Raw genomic sequence first — 23,043 nt, forward strand, 5'->3', positions numbered from 1 at the left:
TCTGGACATGGTCAAAGTATGACGGAGGGTAGCACAAACAGGACAGAACAAGATGCCAGCTGGAGTCCTTTCCATCTTACTGAAACCACTTGTGCCTTTAGGGAGCTCATGACCAGCTCAGTCCCTATTACCTCTCCAAGGCCTTATGTCCAAGTGACAGCCACAGCATATAACTTTGAGGACGCATCAACTTCTTGGAGATGCACTCAAATGTGCCTGTAGTACAGGAGAGGTACTTTTGTGTTTAATGGGATATTTGTGAATTCAGGACTGAGACATGCCTAACGATTCTGTCTTAGAGTACCTGTCCCACTGGCATTCCGTTCCCTGGGTAGAGAATGTCTTGCATTGCTTTCTCAGCTCAAAGAAACCTACCTGCAGCACCAACTTGTTAACATGCTGTCTTAACCCTGCAGTGTATAATGCCGCTAGCATGCATTACTTTGATGTCTTGCGTGCTTCAAGCCAAAGACATTTGCCTTGGTTTCCTGAGTCCTCTGATGCCAGCCTGAAGTAGCGCAGTCTGCCCTTACTGTGCAGAAGTGCTGCAGCTCTGCTTCTTTCTGCTTCTCTGCTCAGACTTTTGCTGGTACATCCTTGCTTGTGTCCCACCCGATCTGTGGATTCTTTCCTGCCATTGGCCAGTGCTGTCATTGAAGCTTGTTTTCCCTATCCTCTTATCTCTTCTATAAACATGTTTTTGTTGCTGTTCAGTAAAATAGCCTTTATCCAAATGGACTAGGGAGAGAGTGGGGCTCATTACTTACTGAGTGGCAGGTAGTAAAAGCCCTTAGACTTGAGTTCCTGGACCCATAGCTAATAAATTCATGTTCTTCTTTGATGGGGGAGCTGTGCCCAGCCCCATGGATAAAAATACAAGATAAATTATCTTCACTTTTTCTTTTTCAAGTTGAATCCAGGATTAGCTTGACTGTAGGGGCTATTTTAAAGAATTGTCTTTATGTGTTCCCTTTGTCTTGATGTTTGTCACTAAAGGGTTGTGAAAATTCTGTTTCAATCTGTCTTTCATATAAAATATCTGACATCTCCACTTGTGATCTCGGAAACTCCTGGAGACCTCATTAAATTAGGACTCCATGCATCTCAATCAGCATTACCACATATCACTATTTCTCCACATAGCTCTGCGTCTCTTTCTGCCTTGCTTGGTTTATATATACCCCTACTTAGATAATACTCTCGAGTTTGAGATTTATTTCAGTAAAGGAAGTTTCAAACATATGCGTATTTGGATCATAGCTTGCGTTTTCAAAGATCCTCATAAACCCCTAGAGTCTCCAGTAGGAACTCGGCTTCTCTCACGCTCCTTTTCACTAAGAGAAGTCAGCTTGCCATTCCTGACCCATTGCTTTGAGGAGAGCTGAAAACAGCAGTGATTCTGTTCCTGGGTTGCAGCCATAGTAGGTCCCAGAAGCACCATGGTACTACCTTCCCCTGTCATGCCTACAGCATTCCTACTGACTCATGAAAATGTAGGAGGCAGAGCTAGGGATTAGCCCCTAGCTCATGACTCAGAGCTCCACATTCCAATGTTAATTTGACCCTGAAGTGCTGTGTCTCCTGAAAAAACTGGGAAGGCCCTGTGTCCTGCCTCTTTATCACCTTCTAATTCATGGGAACCACTGGGTAATTTGAGGATCCAGATGACCAGCCCTATGGTAAGAAGTGGAGGTAGGTTTACCCTTAAGCAATTGCCCCTGCTTTTAGGAACCATTTCATAACAGAACTAGTATTTTCTGCTGTGCTTTGAAAAACTAGTACTCTCAAAACAGTCAAATGACTTGATTTTGCTGAGACAAGTTTAACTATGTACCACTGACCCCTGCAGCGCCCTATCATCTCCATCTGTTGGGGTCATCGGGACTCCCGTCTGCTTATGGCCTCAGGACCAGCCCTGTATGTGGTCCGTGTAGAACACCGGGTATCCAGCCTCCAGCTGTTGTGCCAGCAGGCCATCGCCAGCACCCTTCGAGAAGACAAGGATGTCAGCAAGCTGACCTTGCCCCCTCGCCTCTGTTCCTACCTCTCCACTGCCTTCATTCCCACTATCAAGGTAGAGTCTAGCCTTTATACCACACAAGATGGGCTAGAGCACCAGAGGTAATGCAGAGATGTCTCTTTCTCCAGGAGAATGCCTGGGGATGGGTGCATGGACTTTGCAGAAACCCATATGTTCATATGTATCTGCAGCCTGCCTGGCATTCCTGTTAGTGTGCACATGAGATTTGCTTTACGTGATGGGCTTCCTTTCTCGTGGCCGCCTCAGCTATTGTGTGTGTCACCTTGATGATCAAAGGAGCAAAGCATTTAGTACCTGACAGTACACCTGGTATTTTATGAAGACCCTTTATTTAGTCTTGCCTTCCAGCAGACTCTTAGCATTGTTTCCGCTTGATAAAGCAGGAATTCCTATAAGGGAAGTAACTGGTTCTAGAGCTAGTTAGGAGTCTAGTCAGGATTGGGTCCAGGCCAGTCCTCAGCTTGCTGTTCTCCCCACTGTACTGAGTGTGACTCCCACATAGTGCACCTCCCAGCCATCTTTTTACAGACTGTCACCCTGGAAATGCCTATAAAGAGGCAGCATGTGTAATCTATCAGAAAAGTAGGTGTCCATGTGTCACCAGTTGTTGAATTTCATTGTCCAAAGTGGGGCCTCACTTAATGATTGTTTAAAAGCATTCACAGTTTCAAGTCACCATTCTACAGCATGTAGTTGACCTCTGTCAAAGTGGCTATGACAAAAGCCAGTCTGTCCTGTGCCTGCTCCTTTTCTTTCTTTCTGAAATTCTAGATCTGCTTTTTCTGTCTGTGTCTTGCGTTTAGCCCCCGATTCCAGACCCCAACAACATGCGAGACTTCGTCAGCTACCCATCAGCGGGCAATGAACGGCTACACTGCACAATGAAACGTACTGAGGATGACCCAGAGGTCGGTGGGCCCTGCTACACACTCTATCTGGAATATCTGGGAGGACTAGTGCCCATTCTCAAAGGGAGGCGCATCAGCAAACTGCGGCCAGAATTTGTCATTATGGACCCTCGGACAGACAGCAAATCAGGTGGGCCCCTTGCTGCGGGCACTGGGACCCCATTCTTGTGTGGTTGTGCACTACTCTTAAAGCCATGCAAAGACAATACCTGTTCCTGAGACCTGCTTCATGCTGGTTAGTGGGACAGTTTTAAAGTTACTCTGTCCCCTGGCTCTCTCCTAAGCGAGCAGTTCTCTAGATGCCCTTGTGGAGAGGTTTTCACAGCATTCCACATCAGTCCCCAGTTCCCATTCCAGAGAAAACGGCCATCATAAGCCTCCTGGCCCTGACTGTCCCCCTCTCACAGTCACTGGATAAGCAGCCGTTGAGTACCGGCTTGTAGTGCTGAGGTGAGTAGAAAAAAATAAGCCCTTGCCTTCCAAGGAGGGTGACAGAATTCGGATTTATTATAGTTCAGACATGAAACATGGTTTAGTTTTTGTAGTAATCCCATCTTGGGCATCAGTGCTTACCTATGTTAAAGGTGCCTGTCTACAGGATCCTAGGCTGAGGCCCTCACAGGAAGGGGCTGTGCGGTTCTTGTGCCAGTTAGTTGCCAGCTGAATATACATTGAGCACTGCCACCTTCCTGTGAGTGCTGCTGCAGAGTGCACAATATCGATCTGCTGCCCATCACCCGCCATAGTGACCTGCTTGGTGTACTACAATCCCCATTCTCAGGAGCCTGCCTGCCCTGCGGGGAGGAACCGATCATCTGTGTAGCACCAGACCTTGAGACAACATTGTTTGGATTGATTTGTTTCATTGGTTAATACTCACCACTTCCCAGTGTCGGTTCACTTTCCACCTGTCAGACAAGCCTTTATACCTCACTGTGTCCCTGAAGCCACCATAGTATGTGTGACCATGGTCTTCTTAGTTCCTAAAACAGTGGCCATGTTTACCCTCAGTCTCAGATGCTAATGCCGGTACTTTACATGTCTGCTCCAACCAAGGTCCTAGGTGTTATCACAGCAACTGTGGCATTGTTCTCGACCAGTGTTGTCATATGAAGTTAAAAGCAATAAGCATTGGGCTAGAGAAATGGCTCAGAGATTAAGAATACTGTCTACTCTTCCAGAGGTCCTGAGTTCAATTCCCAGCAACCGCATGGTGGTGGTTCATGACCATCTATAATGTAATCTGATGCCCTCTTCTGGCCTGCAAGTGCACATGCAGGCAGAGTACTATATACATAATAATAAATAAATATTTTTTTTTTAAAAAGCAATAAGCCTCAGCTTTAACATGTGAATGTTGGTCATCTTTCTTTATTTTTGAATAGCATGATCAGCTAGTACCAAGGATAGTAAGAACGAGAAGAATTGAGGGTATGCAGTCAGAAAGGAGGGGAAGGGAAAATGGAAAATTGGAGAGCATGGCTTCAGGGAAGAGCTTACTGACTGGAGGGGTGCAAGGCCAGGCCTGTCAGGGCTTGCACACTTCTCACTGTGTATCTTTTTCTCCCAAAGGACCTTACCTGCACCAGGCACAGCTCTAAAAACCTAGACTGAGAGCGAATCTTAAGATCTTTGGGATGAGGGGCTTGTTTATTTCCCCCATGTGCCTGGCTTCCCTCTGCAGAGAGGGCTGCAGCCTCTCAAGGCCAGACTTAGCCGCCTGGCATGCCTGACTCTCCTTAATGTTCATACTTGCCAACTCAGCAAACACAGACTGCTCAGTTGCTAATGCTTCTTTGGGAAATGAGACATTTTATCATTAAGAGTTATAAAGTGAATGCACAAACACCAAGTCAGTGCCCACTTTATGCGATTTTCGAGCCCCTTGTGAACCCCGCTTGAACAGAGGACAGCGTAAGCACTGGGAAAGTTCTTCAGATTCAAACCTTCGTGACAAAAATAGAAGCTGTGTCACAAAGTACAGTGTGACCAATTGACAACTAAATGGTATATAGAAAGCAGCTCAGAGGATGGAGGAGATTTGTAACCTTAATTTTGTGATTTACTGCTAGAAAATTTCGCCAAGTGTCCTGACAAATAGAATTACCTTAGAATTATCATTGTGGGGCTGGAGATGTAGCTTGGTCTATATTGTGCTTGCCCAACACACAGAAAACCCAAAGTTTAGTGCACCATAGCTTGGTATGGTGTGACATTCCTATATCCTCACCTTTCAGAATTAAAAGTAGGAAAATCTGAAGAGCAAAGTCATCCTCAGCTATGTAGCAAGCTCAAGGCCATGCTGGGACGTGTGAGCAGAAGGTGGGGCTGTGGGGATTGATGGCAGCAGGAAGGGGTGAGAGAGTATGATGGTGGAGGCAGCAAGAGACCTCTGGCATAGTACGCTCAATTTTGTGCATGGTCCACGCTGTGTGTTTCCTTACCCTCTATTTGGGGCCTCTAATCTTCCTTCTGATGGCTAGTAGCAAAGTGACCAGAAATGGCTTCTATATGAAGTACCCACAGAGTACCCCAAAACTACCATTGCAGGTTCTCACTGCCAGAGTCTCCCTTCTGATGCTCTAGTGGGTCAGCTGCACCAGGTGGGATTGTCAGACTGTAGACAGCGCTGCCTAGAGACCTTGGAATGGACCCAACTCGAGGATGGTAGTTCCTGCAGGCTCGGACCAGTTGGGCCTTTGCAGGCTAGAAGCAGGTTCCAGGGAGTCTGTGGATGAGCCCTCAGCCAGCTTTTCAGTCTACTTGAGAGTTCCTGCAAGCCTAGGTCTCCGGAGTGTTGTGAGGATCAACAGGAAAGTTTTTGTTTCCAGCTTTTGATCTAATGAACACATTAGAATGTTTCCAGGGCACTGAGTTATCATCTGTTGAAACAGCAGTAGTAGAGATTGCCTACTTCTGTTTAGAAAAGAGCAGAAGAGAGGTGACCTCTGACCTAATGAGGAAACCACTGAAGTCACCAGGCCTATATAGCAGTGACAGTTGCTTGCTCTCTTGCAGATGAGATCTATGGGAACAGCTTGATTTCTACTGTGATTGACAGCTGCAACTGCTCAGACTCCAGTGACATTGAACTGAGTGATGATTGGGCTGCCAAAAAGTCTCCTAAAATTTCCAGAGCTAGCAAATCGCCCAAACTCCCAAGGTAACACAGTAGGCTTCCCTTTGTTGTGCCTCTTTATGACTTGTCATTGTTCCGTTAACGCTGACTGTGATGAGATTCTGAACTGCTTGGGTCCAGATTGCTGCTCAATTCTAGAACCTTTTCTACCCACATAACCTTGTCTACAACGAGAAGAATAGGAAGGAAAGGAAGGTCATCCTTGCATAGCAGCAAAATCAGCTCCCCTTTTGTTTTCTCATCACTTTTCATTCTGGAAGGTTCGTTCTGGAATAATTATAGCTTGCCTGCCTACCTTTCTTTCTCCTTCAGAATAGAAGAATGCTAAGGCCTCAAGACTTCACTAGGGTCAGCAGTGAGGGTGGGTGACCTAGAGCAACGGTTGCACTGTGTTGAGAATGTCAAGTTCCATGCCTGTAACACTGTCTGAAGAAGGGAGAGAGCTGGTGTCATCACCTGGAAGAGCAATATCTTTCTGCTCTTGCTGTCATGGCTGTGTCACTAGACAAACAAGACCTACCCATGAGGAGACAGAGTGTCATCAAGACCCTTACTTGTTTACAGTTCACTGATAGCATACAAAATTAAGATGTAGCACCTTAGACATGCCCAGATGGTCATCTTTTATTTATTTATTTTTATTTATTTATATCCACTTTATATCCCAGGCGTAGCCCCCTCCTTCCTGTCCTCCCAGTCCCACCTTCTCTCCCCCAAACCTCTTTCTTTATTCCTCGGAAAAGGGGAGTACCCTTACCCACTCACCCCAACTCATCAAGTTGCATTAGGACTGAGTGTATCCTCTTACCCTGTGGCCTGGCAAGGCAATCCGTCAGGGGGAAGTGATCAAAAAGCAAGGAACAGAGTCCATATCAGAGACAGCCCCTCCTCTCCTTACTAGTGGACCCACACAAAGCCTGAGCTGCCCATTGGCTACATCTATGTAGAAGACCTAGATCCAGTCCATGCATGGTCCTTGGTTGGTGCTTCAGATTCCATAGTCCCTTTTGGGTGCTCGTTTGTTGGCTCTGTTAGTCTTTTTGTGGAGCTCTTGTCACCTCTAGATCCTTTTATCTTTCCCCCCACTTTTATGCTAGACTACCTATGCTTAGCCCAATGTTTGGCTGTGAGTCTCAGCATCTGTTTTGGACCGCTGCTGGGTGAGCCTCTCAAAGGACATTTCTGATAGGCTCCTGTCTACAAGCATAGCAGAATATCCTTAATAGTATCAGGGGTTGGCTCTCTTTCATCAGGTGGGTCTTGGGTTGGGCCAGCCATTGGTTGGACAGTCCCTTAATCTCTACTACTTGTTCTATATTTATCTTTGCATGTCTTATAGGCAGGTTGAGTTTTGGATCAAAGTTTTTGTGGGTGGGTTGGTGTTCTCCCTGCTCCACTAGGAGTCCTGTCTAGTTACAGGGTGCCCTCTTCAGTCTCCATGACTCCTACTACTAGGAGTCTCAGCTATAGCTCCCCTCATGTCCTCCCAGAGGCCTATTGTGACTTAGGTCTCCAGCTTGTCACCATGATGCTTCCAGCCATGGTTTCTCTTTCTCTGCAGGTCTTATGTCCTTCTACCCCAACTCTCCCTAGGTCTGATCTCCACCCTTATTTCTCTCTGTGTTTCCTCTCCTACCTTGTTCCCTCTCTTCAACCACTACCTCTGTCATTCTGTTTTCCCTTCTGAGTGGGATTTAAGCTTTCTCCCTTGGGTCTTCCATGTTACTTACCAAGGAAGGGTCAGTACATTATAGTATGTTTGTCCTGTACTATATGGTTAAAGTCTGCTTATAAGTGAGTATATACCATGTGTGTCTTTCTGGGTCTGAGTTACCTCATTCAGCATGATCTTTTCTAGTTCCATCCATTTGCCTACAGATTTCAAGATTTCCTTGTCTTTAATAGCTGAGTAGTATTCCATTATGTAAATGTACCACAGGTTCTTTATTCACTCTTTGATTGAGGGGCATCTAGGTCGTTTCCAGATTCTGGATATTACAAATAAAGCTGCTGTGAACGTAGTTGAGCAAATGTCTTTGTTGTATGGTGGAGCATCTTTCAGGTGTATGCCCAGGAGTGGTATAGCTGGGTCTTGAGGTAGAACTATTCCCAGTTTTCTGAGAAACCACTAGATTGATTTCCAAAGTGGTTGTACAAGTTTGCACTCCCACCTGCAATGGGGGAGTGTTCCTCTTTCTCCACATCCTCACCAGCATGTGCTGTCACTTGAGTTTTTGATCTTAGACATTCTGACAGGTTTAAGATGCAATCTCAGACTTGTTTGGAGTCGCATTTCCGTGATGACTAAGGACATTAAGCATTTCTTTAAGTCTTGCATTTATCATGACTTCTGTTGCTATAGATTATTTTTTTTTACTATTGAATTTTATATGAATATGGGTGCTATTTAGATTTTTTTTCTCAACACAGTATTATGGATATCAGTAGTTTGTCTTTTTATGTTAAAACACTTTATGAGATTATTTCATTATAACAAACATGTCACTTTGTAATTATGTGCTTTCTCAGTCGATTGAGATTTTTAGTCTTCAGTTTGGGACTGTGATAAATAAATCCATTATAAACTTTTGTGCAAATCTTTTGGGAGATATCACACTTGTGTTGCTTGCATATATTCTTATGAAAGGAGTTAACTGCTAAGGAACATTACAAGGTGACTATACCAAGCCTACTTTCTACAACCATGTGTAAGAACACCAACTGTTTGCATTCTCACCTCCAGCTCTGTGTGGGTGTGCAGTGAACATCAGAGTTTGACTCTGTTATCTCCAGGGATTGGGGATGCTGAACTTCTCCTGTGCACTTCAGCAGGCTGCTTACTGCCTTTCGTGAAATGTCTGTTTGAATTTTCCCTTCATTTTGTAATTGGATTGTTTTATTGAGTTGTAGCATAGAAAGAACTCCATATAAAATAAACATTTTGCTAGGTAGTCCGATATGTGAGGTCCATTATAATCAGTGCTTCTTGTATTGCATTGAGGAAATTTCTGTATGTCCTAAGACCATGGGCATCCTTCCTGAAGCTTCAAATTTTTATTTTTTACATTAAATGAAGGGTAAATAATTATATGATCCAGCTGCTCTAATAATGTAATTCATTGTGGTTTTTTTATCTAAAGTTTGTTAAAACTGCACATAAAATTATGAGCTTGTAGCATTCTGTAGTGTTTTTCTACTCCCTGGGCAGACAGATCACTTATTTCACATTCTGTCTGAGTATTCTTGGAAGGTCCTGCCAGTCTGGTGAATGGTGCCCCTTCCTCATCCCCTCCTGCCTGGAGCTCTTGCACAGAAGCCTGTGCCAGTAAATAGCCTTAGCTCGAAGCTCATCCTTCATCTTCCCATTTCTCTGGAGCTTGAAGTTTCTTACGACGTTTCAAATCAGTATATATCTGGTGCTTTGTGCATTTTTTCCTAATGGACATCATAAACCTTACCATAGATGTTTTCATAGCACTGTCTTTTGGGTAGACTAGTTTTAAACACCTGTTTTGTTTTGAGGGGGTTGTTTGTCTGTCTGTTTGTTTGTTGTTGTTTCTTGATTTTGGTTTTTGGTATTTTGAGACAGGGTTTCTCTGTGTAGCCTTGGCTGTCCTGGACTCACTTTGTAGACCAGGCTGGGCTCGAACTCAGAGATCCACCTGCCTCTGCCTCCCGAGTGCTGGGATTACAGGTGTGCGCCACCCTGCAAACATCTGTATCTTTACATTGTAAATAAAGGAGTAGAGATAGAGCATGGAATCAAAGGCAACAGAAAGCGTTAGAGTCAGTGAGTTGACTTAAATGTTATAGGTGGCAGTGTTGAATAACCTGCTAAAATCCAAACTGACACAGGAGTCTTGTAAGTCACAGTGGCCTTGGGATGAGAAGCAATCTTACCTCCTGCCATTTTCCTAGGGCTGATTCTGCAAACCTGTAGCAACAGACATGTGGACTTTTCTACACACACTGTAAGTCAGTAGGTCGTGAGCCCAGGCTCTTACAAATGAGTCACTTGGTGTAATCTCCGTATTTTTTTAAATTTTGTAGGTATTACTTAGTATTTAGTTGCCGTTCTTTTCTTTTGTTCCTAAATCAAAAGCAAAGAGAGCTCTGTGAGATTAGGACACTGACCATTGAGCGCCAATATCCACAGCTGAGGATCAGAGGAGAGGGACATTCTGCATCCATGTGCATTCCTCTGTGCATGTCTGACCCCTCCAGCCTTGTCTCCACAGGATCAGCATTGAGGCCCGAAAGTCACCTAAGCTGCCCAGGGCTTCTCAAGAGATTTCTCGGTCTCCGCGATTGCCCATGCGCAAGCCCTCCATGGGCTCGCCCAGCCTGACTCGGAGAGAGTTTCCTTTTGAAGACATCACTCAGGTAGGCGTGCATAGCTGACAGTGGAGCCTGTGCACAGTTGAACCGTCAGGCTACCTGGAAGCACAACTGTCCTTCCCACCTGCCCTCCTCATTGCCACGCCTGCACACACACTGTGCGGCTCTGTTGTGTGTACCTCTCTGTTGCTGGAGTCTTCCTCCAGGACATGTGTTCCCTTCTTCACTTTTGTCTCCTGGTCCTGTGGTGACTCCTCAGTTCTAGGAAGGGAACGCTGGCTGTAGCCCACAGTGTGTCTTGATGTCTTGGCAAGCCTGCCTTACCTGTGCCTTTGTTCTGCCTGAGTCACCCCTCCCCAGCCTTAACTCAGTCCACATCTCCTCTGTGAAGGCTTCCTGCCCTAGCCAGCACATATGGTGTCTAACCCTTCTAGTGTTCATCAGAGACTTCCTTGTATACAAGCCAGGGGAAGTCTTGTCCTGTCTTCTCATCTCCATTTTACTCACACCCACCTTGAGCAGAGCAGTGACTTTTTAAGATGTTTTTCATCGACTTGAAGAGACACTAGGATAATTGGGAGGCTTAAGGACATAATGGTTTCAAGTCAGCCGACATCTGCAGAATGAAAAGGAGAAATGAACAAAATTGCGTCCCAATCATGGTAGCCTTTTTACTTTTAAATTTTTATTTGTTTTATTTTAGGTTATATTTTGCCATTTTACATAGTATTGTTATTAGTTGGTTGGTTGGTTGGTTTTAGATACTGCTAGTAGTCTAGACTGTCTGGAATTCAGTGTGCTCCTATTTCACCCTCCCAGCTGCTGGGGTTGCACTCTACAGCAACCTTACTTACTTTGAGATGAGGCCATGCTGGTTTGCCCAGGCTGGCCTCAAATGCCCACTTCTCTTCACTAGTTGAAACTACAGGCAAACACCACTACTCTGAGCTTTGAAGGCCATTTTATTTTATTTTATTTTATTTTATTTTTTATTTCATAGACAGGGTCTCCTCTACTCCATGGTGGCCTCAGACTCACTGTATAGCCAGTGATGGCTTTGACCTTCTGGTCCTCCCAGCTTAACCTCCGAAGTGCTGGGATCAGAGGCTTGTATCACCAGGCTAGTTTGTGCAGTGATAGAGATCAACCGTGCAAGGCCATTCCTTTAATAACCTTCTCAAAGATTTGTCTGTGTATGTTTATGTGTTTGTGTATGTTTATTGCACCAGGTACATACATGTACCCACTGAGGCCTCATCCCCTGGAATTGGAATTACAGATAGTTGTGAGCCACCTGATGTGGGTGCTAGGAATGGAACTCCAGTCCTCTGCAATAGTGGCACATGCTCGTAACTGCTTGAGCCATCTCTCTAGCTGCTAATGGCCCTTTTAAACTGAACAGAAGTGCTGGGTCAGTGCTCCCCTCCCAGCTCAGTGTACCAGCATGGGACAGTGGCAGCTCATCATCCTCTAGGTAACCTTTGACCTTAAGAGTAGCATAAGTTGAAGATTTAATGTTGCTGACAGTGTCTACTTACAGCATTTTACATGTTGGCATTTGTACTAAGTGCACAGTAGACAATGTGAAAATAGACTGAGATTCTTTTTCTTTCCTCTTCCCCTCACAGCACAACTATCTTGCTCAGGTCACATCCAATATTTGGGGAACCAAGTTTAAGATTGTGGGCTTGGCTGCATTTCTACCAACCAACCTTGGTGCAGGTAAGGGCTCATTCTATTTTCTTACTGTCCCATTTGGAAATTAGAGTAAAGGTTCCAGTTTAACATGTGGCAGCTTAAGTTAGAAAATGAGCTCCTAAGACAGTACAGGATTTGTGTGTACACCCTGATTCTAGCCACTGTGATGTCAGAAAACCAGACCTGTCACCCACTGGGTTTTGTTTCTGGTGCTTTCATAAGATAGGCTCTGTGTTGTCAAAGTAGCCAAAATCTCGAGTAGAACACTGAAGGACTTCTAGACATTCGGCTGTTGTGAGCAGATTTAGGTTTGGCTGTTAAGATTGCAGTTCTTGTTTTTTCTTATCTGGTAAGCAGCCTGCCTGTGACAGGCTTGAGACACAGAAGAAAACTTATGCAAGGGGAGTGGCGGCTGAGCCAGAGCCGGGCTTTGGCTTTCATCTGCATTCCCATCCAAGAGAGCAGCAGCAGCAGCCCACTACCTTTACCTCAGGGGCAGGAAAGAAGTGCAGGTAGCAGAAGAGCTTTCCAGAGCATTCTCCTGCCTGCAGTGTCTTTGGCTGCACACTGCTGCTCTCCCTGCCGTCGTTCTGGGGTCCCTCCTTGCCTGTTATACATGTCTCTGTGAGGTCAGGCCGACCTTGCCCTTCATCCAGTATGTGCTTTCTGCGACTGAATGAAAATTGTTTTCCAAGAATTCTGTTTACAAAAGTTATATCCTATGCAGAACTTATAAATTATTCTTGTAAACCAAATGGTAGAAACCCACTGAGGATGGAGCGCAGTGGTGGAGCACTTGCCCAGCATCCCAAGGCTCTAGGTTTGATCTCTACCACCACCACCTCACCCCAAACCAAAAGGCCTGATATTTGTGTGCACCTACAGGTGTTTATTAAAACAGTATTATATTTAGATCTTTAATCTTGAAGTTTTCAGTTTATAAAATTGAAGCAAAATTAGAATATAAAATTGATTTGGATTTAGTCGTCAGCCTCACAAAAAATAGTAAGTCTTGATTTACATACTGTGATAAAGAGTGATGTGACTGTGTACACGTGTGGGTTTTTATACAATAAATATTGTTTTATTACATGAATAATGTATCCTTCCTCTCTTCCCTCCCCCATTTTCTTCTTTTCTCCAAAGGGATTTCTTATACTATTTCAAGTAATCTGGAAAAACTCTGATGACCACAGAATGTTTAGTTATTCATCTGTGCCCTACTAACTTATTTAAATATCACTGTTGCTTCCATCTCAGTAAACTGAGAATTTAGCCTTCCTGAAATAAAGATTGGGAGAAAGAATTGAGATGAAAATGTATTTAATGTATCTTTTCAAAATTCTGTCCTTATGGTGAGTAGATCCATAGTTAAGCCAATACAGATACTGAAACGGGAGCAGTGGATCACATCAGGCCCCTGCCGTCCCAGTCTGAATTAGCAGAGTGTCAAGACAAAAGCTTCCTGAGTGACAGCAGTGAAATCATTGTTCTCTAAGTCATTGACATTTTTTTTAAAGATCATTAGGTCCATATAGTTGCTATAACCAAGCTTAGAATTCCCCCTTGATAATGTTATAGAAAGGAAGTCAGCTTTTGGATTCTAGGAAGTGTACTCACTATGCATAACTAATAATTCTTTCAGATACAATATCTGTTGCTCTAATGGGCTTAGAAAGTGAGCGTTCCCTATATTTAATCATTTGTTTCCTTCAGTTAGAACAGACTAGCCCATTGGGCAGGTGTATGTGTGGATGTGGATAGGGAGAGACAGACAGACAGACACAGACACAGAGAGAGAGATGGGGGCCAGAGAATGTAAGTTCAATATAAAGATTGAGGGAGAGGACAGCAAGTGAGTCTGGCTTCATCACTGGCAGCTTCTCAGCCTCTTTCCGTTATCTCCCTGCTTTCTCTTGGCACCACCCCTTCTACCCTCCTCCCTCCTCCTCAGAGACAGGGTCTCATTATGGAGTCCTCCCATCATCTATTTAACTTGATCTGCTGACCTAGAGCAAGAAGCTACACCTCCAGGGTCATGTCCCACTTGATTGATCTCTTTACTGATGCTCCCAGAAGTTTGCTGGATATACCTGGGCTTGCTCACATTTTTAATCACCTGTAGTCCTTGTTAAGACCTATGGCCATGGGGTACTTATTTTTATTTTCATTTTTTCACATAACCTAAGTATTATGTCATAGATTGAGAATTCAGAAGAGAACTAAAGGAGCATATACAGTAATATAAAAAGAGTCTGGACTGAGAGGGAGAGATAGAGACACACAGACAGAGAAGGAGAGGGAGAGGGAGGAAGAAAGAGACAACGAAACATGGTGTTTGTAATCATTCCTCAGTTTTAAAAAAAAATTGTTCTTTGTGGACAAGCGTTGCACTTTTGCACTAACTCAGAACAATATAGAACTTTTCCACCAAAATTCACACTCTGTTTTGTGGTCAAGAGTGATGAGACTGTGACTGGGAAAGACCCCTCCTGAGTGCCAGGTTCATACAGAGGTCTCAGCAAAAGCCAGGCTTCAGAGCAGCACCAGTTTGTCAGACCCAGAGCCTGTGGAAGAGCAGGGGTAGACCCAGGAGAGCGAGTAAAAGTGCCTCTGTGTACAGTTTTACAGGAGGGAGTGTTAAACATAAGTGATGGGTCAAAGAGATTGCTCAGTGGGTAAAGGCACTTGTGCAAGGCCAAGCAACCTAAGTTTGATCTCCTAAATCTACAAGATGGTAGAATAGAGTTAAGCTTCACATGTGTGTCATGGCACACTTATGTCTGTCTGTCTGTCTGTCTGACTGTCTGTCTGTCTGTCTGTCTGTCTGTCTCTCTCTCTCTCTCTCTCTCCCTCCCCACACTTATGTCTCTCTCACACACATACACCCACAATAAATTAATAATAAGTAATGATAATTAATAAATACTTAAACATAAAAGAATTGACAGAACCCTAATCTTGTTTTAACCAGCTTGTTTTTAACTTAGATTCATAGTTTTATCTTTTCTAACTATTGTATTTACAACTTAGGCTTCATCCTGTCTGTATTAATCAATTTAAATCCTAAGGTTTAAGTAGACCATGGAAAGCACAGTAAATCCTTCACAGGGCACTATAGGTAAAAGTCAGTAAGATACGAATTCAACCTGGACAGTAGCAGTTCTTCATGCCTCTGTGGTACCCAGTCTCGCAGATGTCAAAGAGCTCCTGAGTTTAGCATTCTCAGCAACACTGTTTGAACTAAATTATCCTTCTGGTTGCAAATGAAGCTTATAAAGATGCCCAGGGTATGTTTTTAGCATTGAAAATGTGTGGTTTTGTAGGCAGACTTAAAGAGTTTTCCAATCCCACATTGTATATATCACAAGAAGCTAGGAGCTCCACTCCAGCCTCTGGTCTAGCCTGTGCAGATCTGCCTGCCAGCAGCAGGATCCTTGGCCCTCTGTCTGCATCACACTGTTGGCTCTCTGGCTCTCCTGGGGTGCCTCCATTAACTGTGTACTCCTTCCTCTGACCAGTAATCTATAAAACCAGCTTGCTGCATCTCCAGCCACGGCAAATGACCATTTATCTCCCAGAAGTCAGGAAGATTTCCATGGACTACATTAATCTACCTGTCTTCAACCCAAACGTTTTCAGTGAAGATGAAGATGATTTACCAGGTGTGTTACAGTTATGGACTTGTCTGTCACAGTTCCTCTCTTAGTGGATCATGCAAGGGGACAGCGCTGATTGATTACAGTTGCTCATGAGCTTTGGGAAAGGCCCCTCTTGGTAATCTTAAGGGACAGTGTGTCCTGGGAGGAGAACCACAGTGCGCACTTTTTGGCAGGAGGGAAACTGCAGAGTGTGGATGGTTAAGGTAGTGGTGTCGCATGGTGATTCACAGAACACTTCTCACATGACGTGTTGTCTTTCTTTTCTTTCTGTTGCTTACATAAACAATGTGACCAAAAGCAATTCGGGGATGAAAGAGTTTATTTCACCTCACAGCTTAAAATCTTCCAGGAAGGGAAGTTAGGGCAGGAATCTGGAGACAAGAACCAAAGCTAGAAGGCTGTGCAAAGTTAGAACTAAACTCTGTCTTGGTGGTCTCGCCTAGCCTCCGTCTCTTCTATCCCTGCTCAGAGGGCACCTCTCTAAGGAGCCTGTGTAGTGCTCATAGATTCTAGCTCCTCGGACCTGCCCTATGTCCAAGACTGAGGGCCTCCCACCATGCAGAGCGAGCCTCTGCCTGCACAAAGGCATGGCTTAAGCTGCAGGTGCTGTTTAGCACACAGTCTTTGAATTCTACTTTACAAATTGTGAGACATCTGTTGGTTGTGAGATTTGTTTGTTGTAGTGGGGGATTCTTAAACGGTCCTATTTTATTCACAGATCAGAATGTTTTCCACTGGCTGCCAGTAAGTTGTATCTAACTATTCTCAGTTACTTGGGGCACTTGAGAAACAGCCCCTGCCCTTTAGTGAATGAATTTTGGGTACTTAAGCTTGTACTCTGCTGCTGAATTAGACAAGGCTTAGACTTTCCCTTTGACAACCTCTCTGTTGTCCTAGATGCAGCGATTAGGGCTTTCTCCACAGTTGTGCTGCTGGAGTGACCATCACTGCTGTGTGTGGTCCTCAGGTGAGAGGATGGAGCGCGATGTCTTGGGGCTCACAGTCAGTGATGGTTATTCGACAGACTCTGCAGCCGAGAAGGAGATACCTGAAGTCATTGCTCTCTGGAGACCAAAGAGAGGTCAACAGAAGAATGATAGTTAGCTTGAGATGGGACCCAGATTCTGCAGCCAGAGGGTGGACTGTCTCAGTGGAGGTTCCGGGGAAGGGGCACATACAGGCCCAAGGCCAGGCTTCACTTTTGATGTCATGGTGGCTACATTCTGCTTTTTGGGTGCAAAGTCAGCCAACGTATACAGTAAGCCTGATAGATCCTGTTTTCTGCTCAGCTACTTTTTGCTATGCAGCATTTCACACCAGGTCTCAGACCTCTGGACCTGTGACAATGTGTCTGAGGAGAAGACAAAGCCATTCAGTAGACTAAGGGGAGCAAAACTGGAGTTAGACCCACTACCAACAGGCACAGACTGGCTCTGAGCACCTGCCTGCAAGTCACCATTGACATTCATGGTTCATAAATAACCACTGGATAGTAAATAGAATATCCACATGTTTTTATTGGTTGGCTCTACCTTAAATGCTGTTTGAAATGCTAAAAAGCAGTAAATAGGAAAAGGTCATTCAGTTCATATTTACGTTTCTGTGGGATTCTGAGTGTCGTCATTATTCTTTAGACATTTATGTATGATGTATCATTCAGGCATGTGGTACCAAATTTAGAAGGTTCAAAGATGTTCATTGTGACAAGCAGGTCATGCTGCAGACTCTCTACATGGCTCTAACATCCCAGAACTGTTAGAGAAGCCTCAGTCTCCAAACATATTTCAGTCTTAGTTGCCATTTTGCTTGCAGGATCAGAGAAGTGCAAGCACACAGCTCACTCAGTCCCAGTCCCGTGATACTGTTTTTGTGACCAGTTCTTTTTTTCTGGTTTTCTTGCAGTTACGGGAGCATCGGGTGTCCCTGAAAACAACCCGCCTTGTACAGTGAACATCCCTATTGCACCAATCCACAGCTCCGCTCAAGCTCTGTCTCCCACACAGAGCATAGGGCTGGTACAGTCCCTGCTGGCTAATCAAAATGTGCAGTTGGATGTCTTGACCAATCAGACAACAGCTGTAGGATCAGTAGAGCATGCAGGTGATGCTGCCACCCAATATCCAGTCTCTAGTCGGTACTCCAATCCTGGACAGGTGATTTTTGGAGGTGTAGAAATGGGCCGCATTATTCAGAACCCTCCTCAGTTGCCTTTGCCACCACCGCCACCGCCATCACAGGGGCCTATGCAGCAGCTGTCCGTGGTGGACCATGGAGATCGAGACCATGAGCACCTGCAAAAGTCAGCCAAGGCCGCCCGGCCAGTGCCTCAGCTGGCAGCAGAGGGGGATGCAGTGGTTTTCAGTGCCCCCCAGGAGGTCCAGGTGGCAAAGATGAATCCCCCACCCCCCTATCCAGGAACTATCCCTGCTGCCCCCACCACAGCAGCACCCCCACCCCCGCTGCCACCACCACAGCCCCCAGTGGATGTGTGCTTGAAGAAGGGTGGCTTCTCCCTCCACCCTGCGGCAGCGCAGTACCAGCCTCCCCTGGGCTATGAGAGAATCACCACCTTCGACAGCAGTGGCAATGTGGAAGAGGTGTGCCGGCCTCGCACCCGGATGCTCTGTTCCCAGAACACCTACACTCTTCCTGGCCCAGGCAGTTCTGCCACTTTGAGACTCACGGCTACTGAGAAGAAGGTACCCCAACCCTGCACCAGTGCCACTCTGAACCGCCTGACTGTCCCTCGATACTCCATCCCCACAGGGGACCCACCTCCATACCCTGAAATTGCTAGCCAGCTGGCCCAGGGACGGAGTACTACTCAGAGACTGGACAGTAGTCTCATCCATGCCACCCTACGAAGGAACAACCGAGAGGTTGCACTTAAGATGGCCCAGGTGACTGACAGCTCCCGTGCCCCACTGCAACCCCCACCTAAGCCTAAGGGTGGCGCTGGTGGGGCAGTGGCACAGCTTCCAGCAAGACCTCCACCTGCCCTATACACCTGCAGCCAGTGCAGTGGAGCAGGGCCCAGCTCCCAGCCAGGTGCAGCCCTGGCCCATGCTATCAGCACCTCCCCACTGGCCTCCCAGTCCTCCTACAATCTTCTGAGCCCTCCTGACACCTCTCGTGATCGTACTGACTATGTCAACTCAGCCTTCACTGAGGACGAGGCCCTGTCTCAGCACTGTCAGCTCGAAAAGCCTCTGAGGCACCCCTCACTTCCTGAAGCTGCTGTCACCGTGAAGCGGCCTCCCCCTTACCAATGGGACCCTGTGCTGGGTGAGGACGTTTGGGTTCCCCAGGAAAGGACAGCACAACCTGCAGTGCCCAACCCCTTAAAACTGTCCCCTCTGATGCTAGGGCAAGGCCAGCACCTGGATGTGGCTCGAGTGCCCTTTGTGTCTCCCAAGTCTCCATCCAGCCCTACTGCCACCTTCCAGACAGGCTATGGGATGGGAGTGCCATATCCAGGCAGCTATAACAACCCCCCTTTGCCTGGAGTGCCAGCACCATGCTCCCCTAAGGATGCTCTGTCCCCGGCACAGTTTGCACAACAGGAGCCTGCTGTTGTACTTCAGCCAGCATACCCACCCAGCCTTTCCTACTGCACCTTGCCCCCCACATACCCAGGAAGCAGCACATGCTCCAGTTTACAGATGCCACCTATCGCCTTGCACCCTTGGAGTTCCTACAGCACCTGCCCGCCCATGCAGAGTCCCCAGGGCACTCTCCCTTCCAAGCCCCACTTAGTGGTAGAGAAGCCTCTTGTGTCCCCCCCACCTGCTGAGCTCCAAAGCCACATGGGCACGGAGGTGATGGTAGAGACTGCAGACAATTTCCAAGAAGTCCTCTCTCTGACAGAAAGTCCTGTCCCCCAGAGAACAGAAAAATTTGGAAAGAAGAACCGGAAGCGCCTGGATAGCCGAGCAGAGGAAGGAAATGTTCAGGCCATCACTGAGGGCAAAGTCAAAAAGGAGGCTAGAACTCTGAGTGACTTTAATTCTCTCATCTCCAGTCCCCGCCTGGGGAGAGAGAAGAAGAAAGTGAAAAATCAGAAGGACCAACTGAAATCAAAGAAGCTGAATAAGACGAACGAATTCCAGGACAGCTCGGAGAGTGAGCCCGAGCTGTTCATCAGCGGGGATGAGCTCATGAACCAGAGCCAGAGCAGCAAGAAGGGCTGGAAAAGCAAGAGGAGCCTCCGGACGGCCAGTGAGCTGGAGGAGTTCAAGTGCCGCAAAGCCAGTGAGAAGGAAGACGGGCGGCTGGGCAGCCAGGGCTTTGTGTATGTGATGGCCAACAAGCAGCCGCTATGGAATGAAGCCACGCAGGTATACCAGCTGGACTTTGGAGGAAGGGTGACCCAGGAGTCTGCCAAGAATTTCCAGATCGAGTTGGAGGGGCGGCAGGTAAGGAGACTTGTGGTACTGTGACCATGAGCAAACGGTGCCAGTGCCCTGGACTGTGGGAGCAGGCACTTAAAGGGCCAGGCAGGATGTACAAAACGTGACATCTCTCTCAGGTGGATGGTTGGTCTGGGTTCTAATTCTCAGTGTGCCTTCTGATGCCTTTTCATGCACTTTAAATCCAAGTGATGTGTAAACCTGTAGCCAGGTGGGTCTGTGAGATGAGAAAGGGAAACCACAGGCCCCGCCCCTTCCCTCACCACCTGCTCTTCAGTTGCAGTGCCTCCTACAGGCTGGGCTTTTTTGGTATCTGCCATTATATTTGCAAAGAATGTATATTTTTATTGATTGATATTTCTAATTTAGCCATCAAATGTTGCCTTCCTCCTGTGTAACTCTCCAGTGGGTTGTGCTATCTATTTCTCTCAGGAACTGGTAATCCTAGTTAACCTCTTTCCTACTTTCCCACTTTGAGGCTTTGCTTCCCACTACCTTTGGCCCCAAGATAATGCAGTTTGGACAGATTGACTCAGCTGTTCATTACCAGCTATGGAAGAATGTTACTTTTTTTCAACCCTCGTACCCCTACCTCATAATTTCACATGAGATCTACTGCAGTGTTCCCAATTTAAGCAGTAACCATTGGCGACTGCATTACGTGATTGAGTGTCTTAGTGAGGGTTTTATTTCTGAAGACACACCACGACCAGGGTAACTCTTACAAAAGGAAAACATTTAATTGGGGCAGGGTTACAGTTTCAGAGGCTCAGACCGTTATCCTCATGGCAGGAAGCATGGCGTCATGCAGGCAGACATGGTGCTGGGGAAGGAGCTGAGAGTTCTACATCTTTATCTGCAGGCAGCAGAAGGAGGCTGTGCCACGCTGGGCAGAGCTTGAGCATAGGAGACCTCAAAGCCCACCCCGTAGTGACACACCTCCTCTAGCAAACCCACACCTATGCCAACAAGGCCACGCCTCCTAACAGTGCCACTCTCCACAGGTCAAACATTCAAACACAGGAGTCTATGGGAGCCATAGCAATTCAAACCGCCACACTGGTGATTGACAACCATGCCGTGTATGAGTTGCCTGGTTATTGTTTGCTTATTTCTCTGAGTGTTTGTTGCTAAGTCATCCTCCAGTTCTCTACTAGAAGGCAAGTCTCATCTTGATGCAGATCAGGACCAGAGATGACAAGTCAGTGTTTCTTGTAGCATGGTGGCCTCTGTAGCCCTGCACCTCAACTCACTTCACCATCCTAGGAGGGCCATCCATTTTAAAAGTTCATTTTTACTTAACTAACTCATCAAATGTGTTTACTGCCTGCTGTGTTCCTGGCAGTTTCTAAGACAGGAATCTCATATTCCGAGGCCACAAGAAGTGGCAAAGTCACAAGTTGAGCCTGGCAAGGAGGCACATGGTGGAAAGCAGGTTGTGATATTCTAGAAGAGTCATCAGGGAAGCCAGCTCTGAGGCAGAGAGACCTTGGAGCTTGGCACATCTCTGAGGTCTCTCAGCAGGTGGCGCCATCTTTTTCTCATCTCTGGAGAACCCACTTTATCTTACCTGTAGCTCTTCATGTGAGCGTCTTGTCTCCCTTGACGTTACGATTTCTGTCCTGTGTCCTGTAAACCTGTAGTTAGATCTAAAAGCCCTGTGAGAGTCAGTTACTTGGGCTTCTAGAACTCTGATGGACTCTGCCCTCTGCTTCCCTCAGAGTTAGCTGCTATCTCACTTTATTTTCCTTTCATGTGTTTGCTTCCCGCGTCCTTCCCTAGGTGATGCAGTTTGGACGGATTGATGGTAACGCATACATCCTAGACTTCCAGTACCCCTTCTCAGCTGTGCAGGCCTTTGCTGTTGCCCTGGCCAATGTGACTCAGCGCCTAAAGTGAAGAGACAGATGCGGGAGGAGACACGCCAGGAGCCTTGGAGGCAGAGCTAACGCTGCTGCTGCCCAGGAGGACAGAGGCCAGGAGCACGCGGGTCTCTAAGCACGGTTGTTTGCTCAGCTTGTTTTTATTGTCTCTCTTTTTTTCTTTTGATAGAGCAGTATTTGGAAGCCAAGAATTTGGGGTATCTTGTGTTCTTGAAGGTAGGATAGCTTAGCTACAGAATGTTTCCTGAATTTACTCACGAGTAAGACAAGGACCTGTGGAAAGAAAACAGATGGCCTTTGTAGACATAGGGCGTGTCAGGGTTCATTCTTCAGTCATCAGGCCCCTGTCACCCTTCCCACACTGTCACTAGTGCAGAAAATGTGTTGTTTTTTAAACATAACCCAAACTCTGGAAGATTCAGCTTGAATGTGAGGGGAGGACAGCGTTTAGTTCACACATCTGTGCTGCTCACTAGAAGGTACCTGGATGAATGAAGGGCATGTATGCAAATGCCTTGTGCTTCTGCTGACGTAAGCCATGGTAAATGGATGCTGTCACCAGTGTGAGTGCGATGTGGTAGGCTGTGGAAGGGAAGGGACTGCCATGGAGACAGGCTCACAGCACTTTGCAAACAGCTGAATGAGCTGATGGTATGGCTTTTGCAAGGGCTGTTGTCTCCCAAGGATACTAGTTGGAAACCCCACTGGTTTCATGTGTCAGAATTGCATGGCATCACTAGTGTGATCCGTCTGATGTTGGGAGAAGGTAGGAGATGCCTGTGGGCAGATGCAGGCTGGGGCAGCGCCGGCCTCACATCACAGTCATTAGATACCTCCACTTACCAAGAACCAGCCTTTGTTCTCCCTACTCCTCTGTCTTAATCTGGAGCATTTTATTGTAGACATCTTCCTCTCTAGATCCTCTTGCTCTGTCTTTTTCGAAAGCGTGAATGAGACTTGATTTA

At 46.3% G+C, this 23,043-nt stretch overlaps 1 protein-coding gene across 1 annotated transcript in view; it reads left to right on the forward strand.

The window, feature by feature from the left end:
- Window positions 1-22,124, forward strand: part of Tulp4 (TUB like protein 4) — a 97,469-nt gene extending 75,345 nt beyond the window's left edge. Inside the window, exons 7-14 of the mRNA XM_051164052.1 lie at window positions 1,850-2,074; window positions 2,845-3,079; window positions 5,968-6,112; window positions 10,327-10,471; window positions 12,055-12,148; window positions 15,646-15,789; window positions 17,689-20,201; window positions 21,978-22,124. Coding sequence (XP_051020009.1) covers window positions 1,850-2,074; window positions 2,845-3,079; window positions 5,968-6,112; window positions 10,327-10,471; window positions 12,055-12,148; window positions 15,646-15,789; window positions 17,689-20,201; window positions 21,978-22,094 — 3,618 coding nt within the window. The 3' untranslated portion in view covers window positions 22,095-22,124. The remainder of the gene's footprint in view (window positions 1-1,849; window positions 2,075-2,844; window positions 3,080-5,967; window positions 6,113-10,326; window positions 10,472-12,054; window positions 12,149-15,645; window positions 15,790-17,688; window positions 20,202-21,977) is intronic.
- Window positions 22,125-23,043: the final 919 nt, after the last annotated feature.

Source organism: Acomys russatus, chromosome 21 (genome assembly GCF_903995435.1).
Source record: "Acomys russatus chromosome 21, mAcoRus1.1, whole genome shotgun sequence".
Taxonomy (NCBI): Eukaryota; Metazoa; Chordata; class Mammalia; order Rodentia; family Muridae; genus Acomys; species Acomys russatus.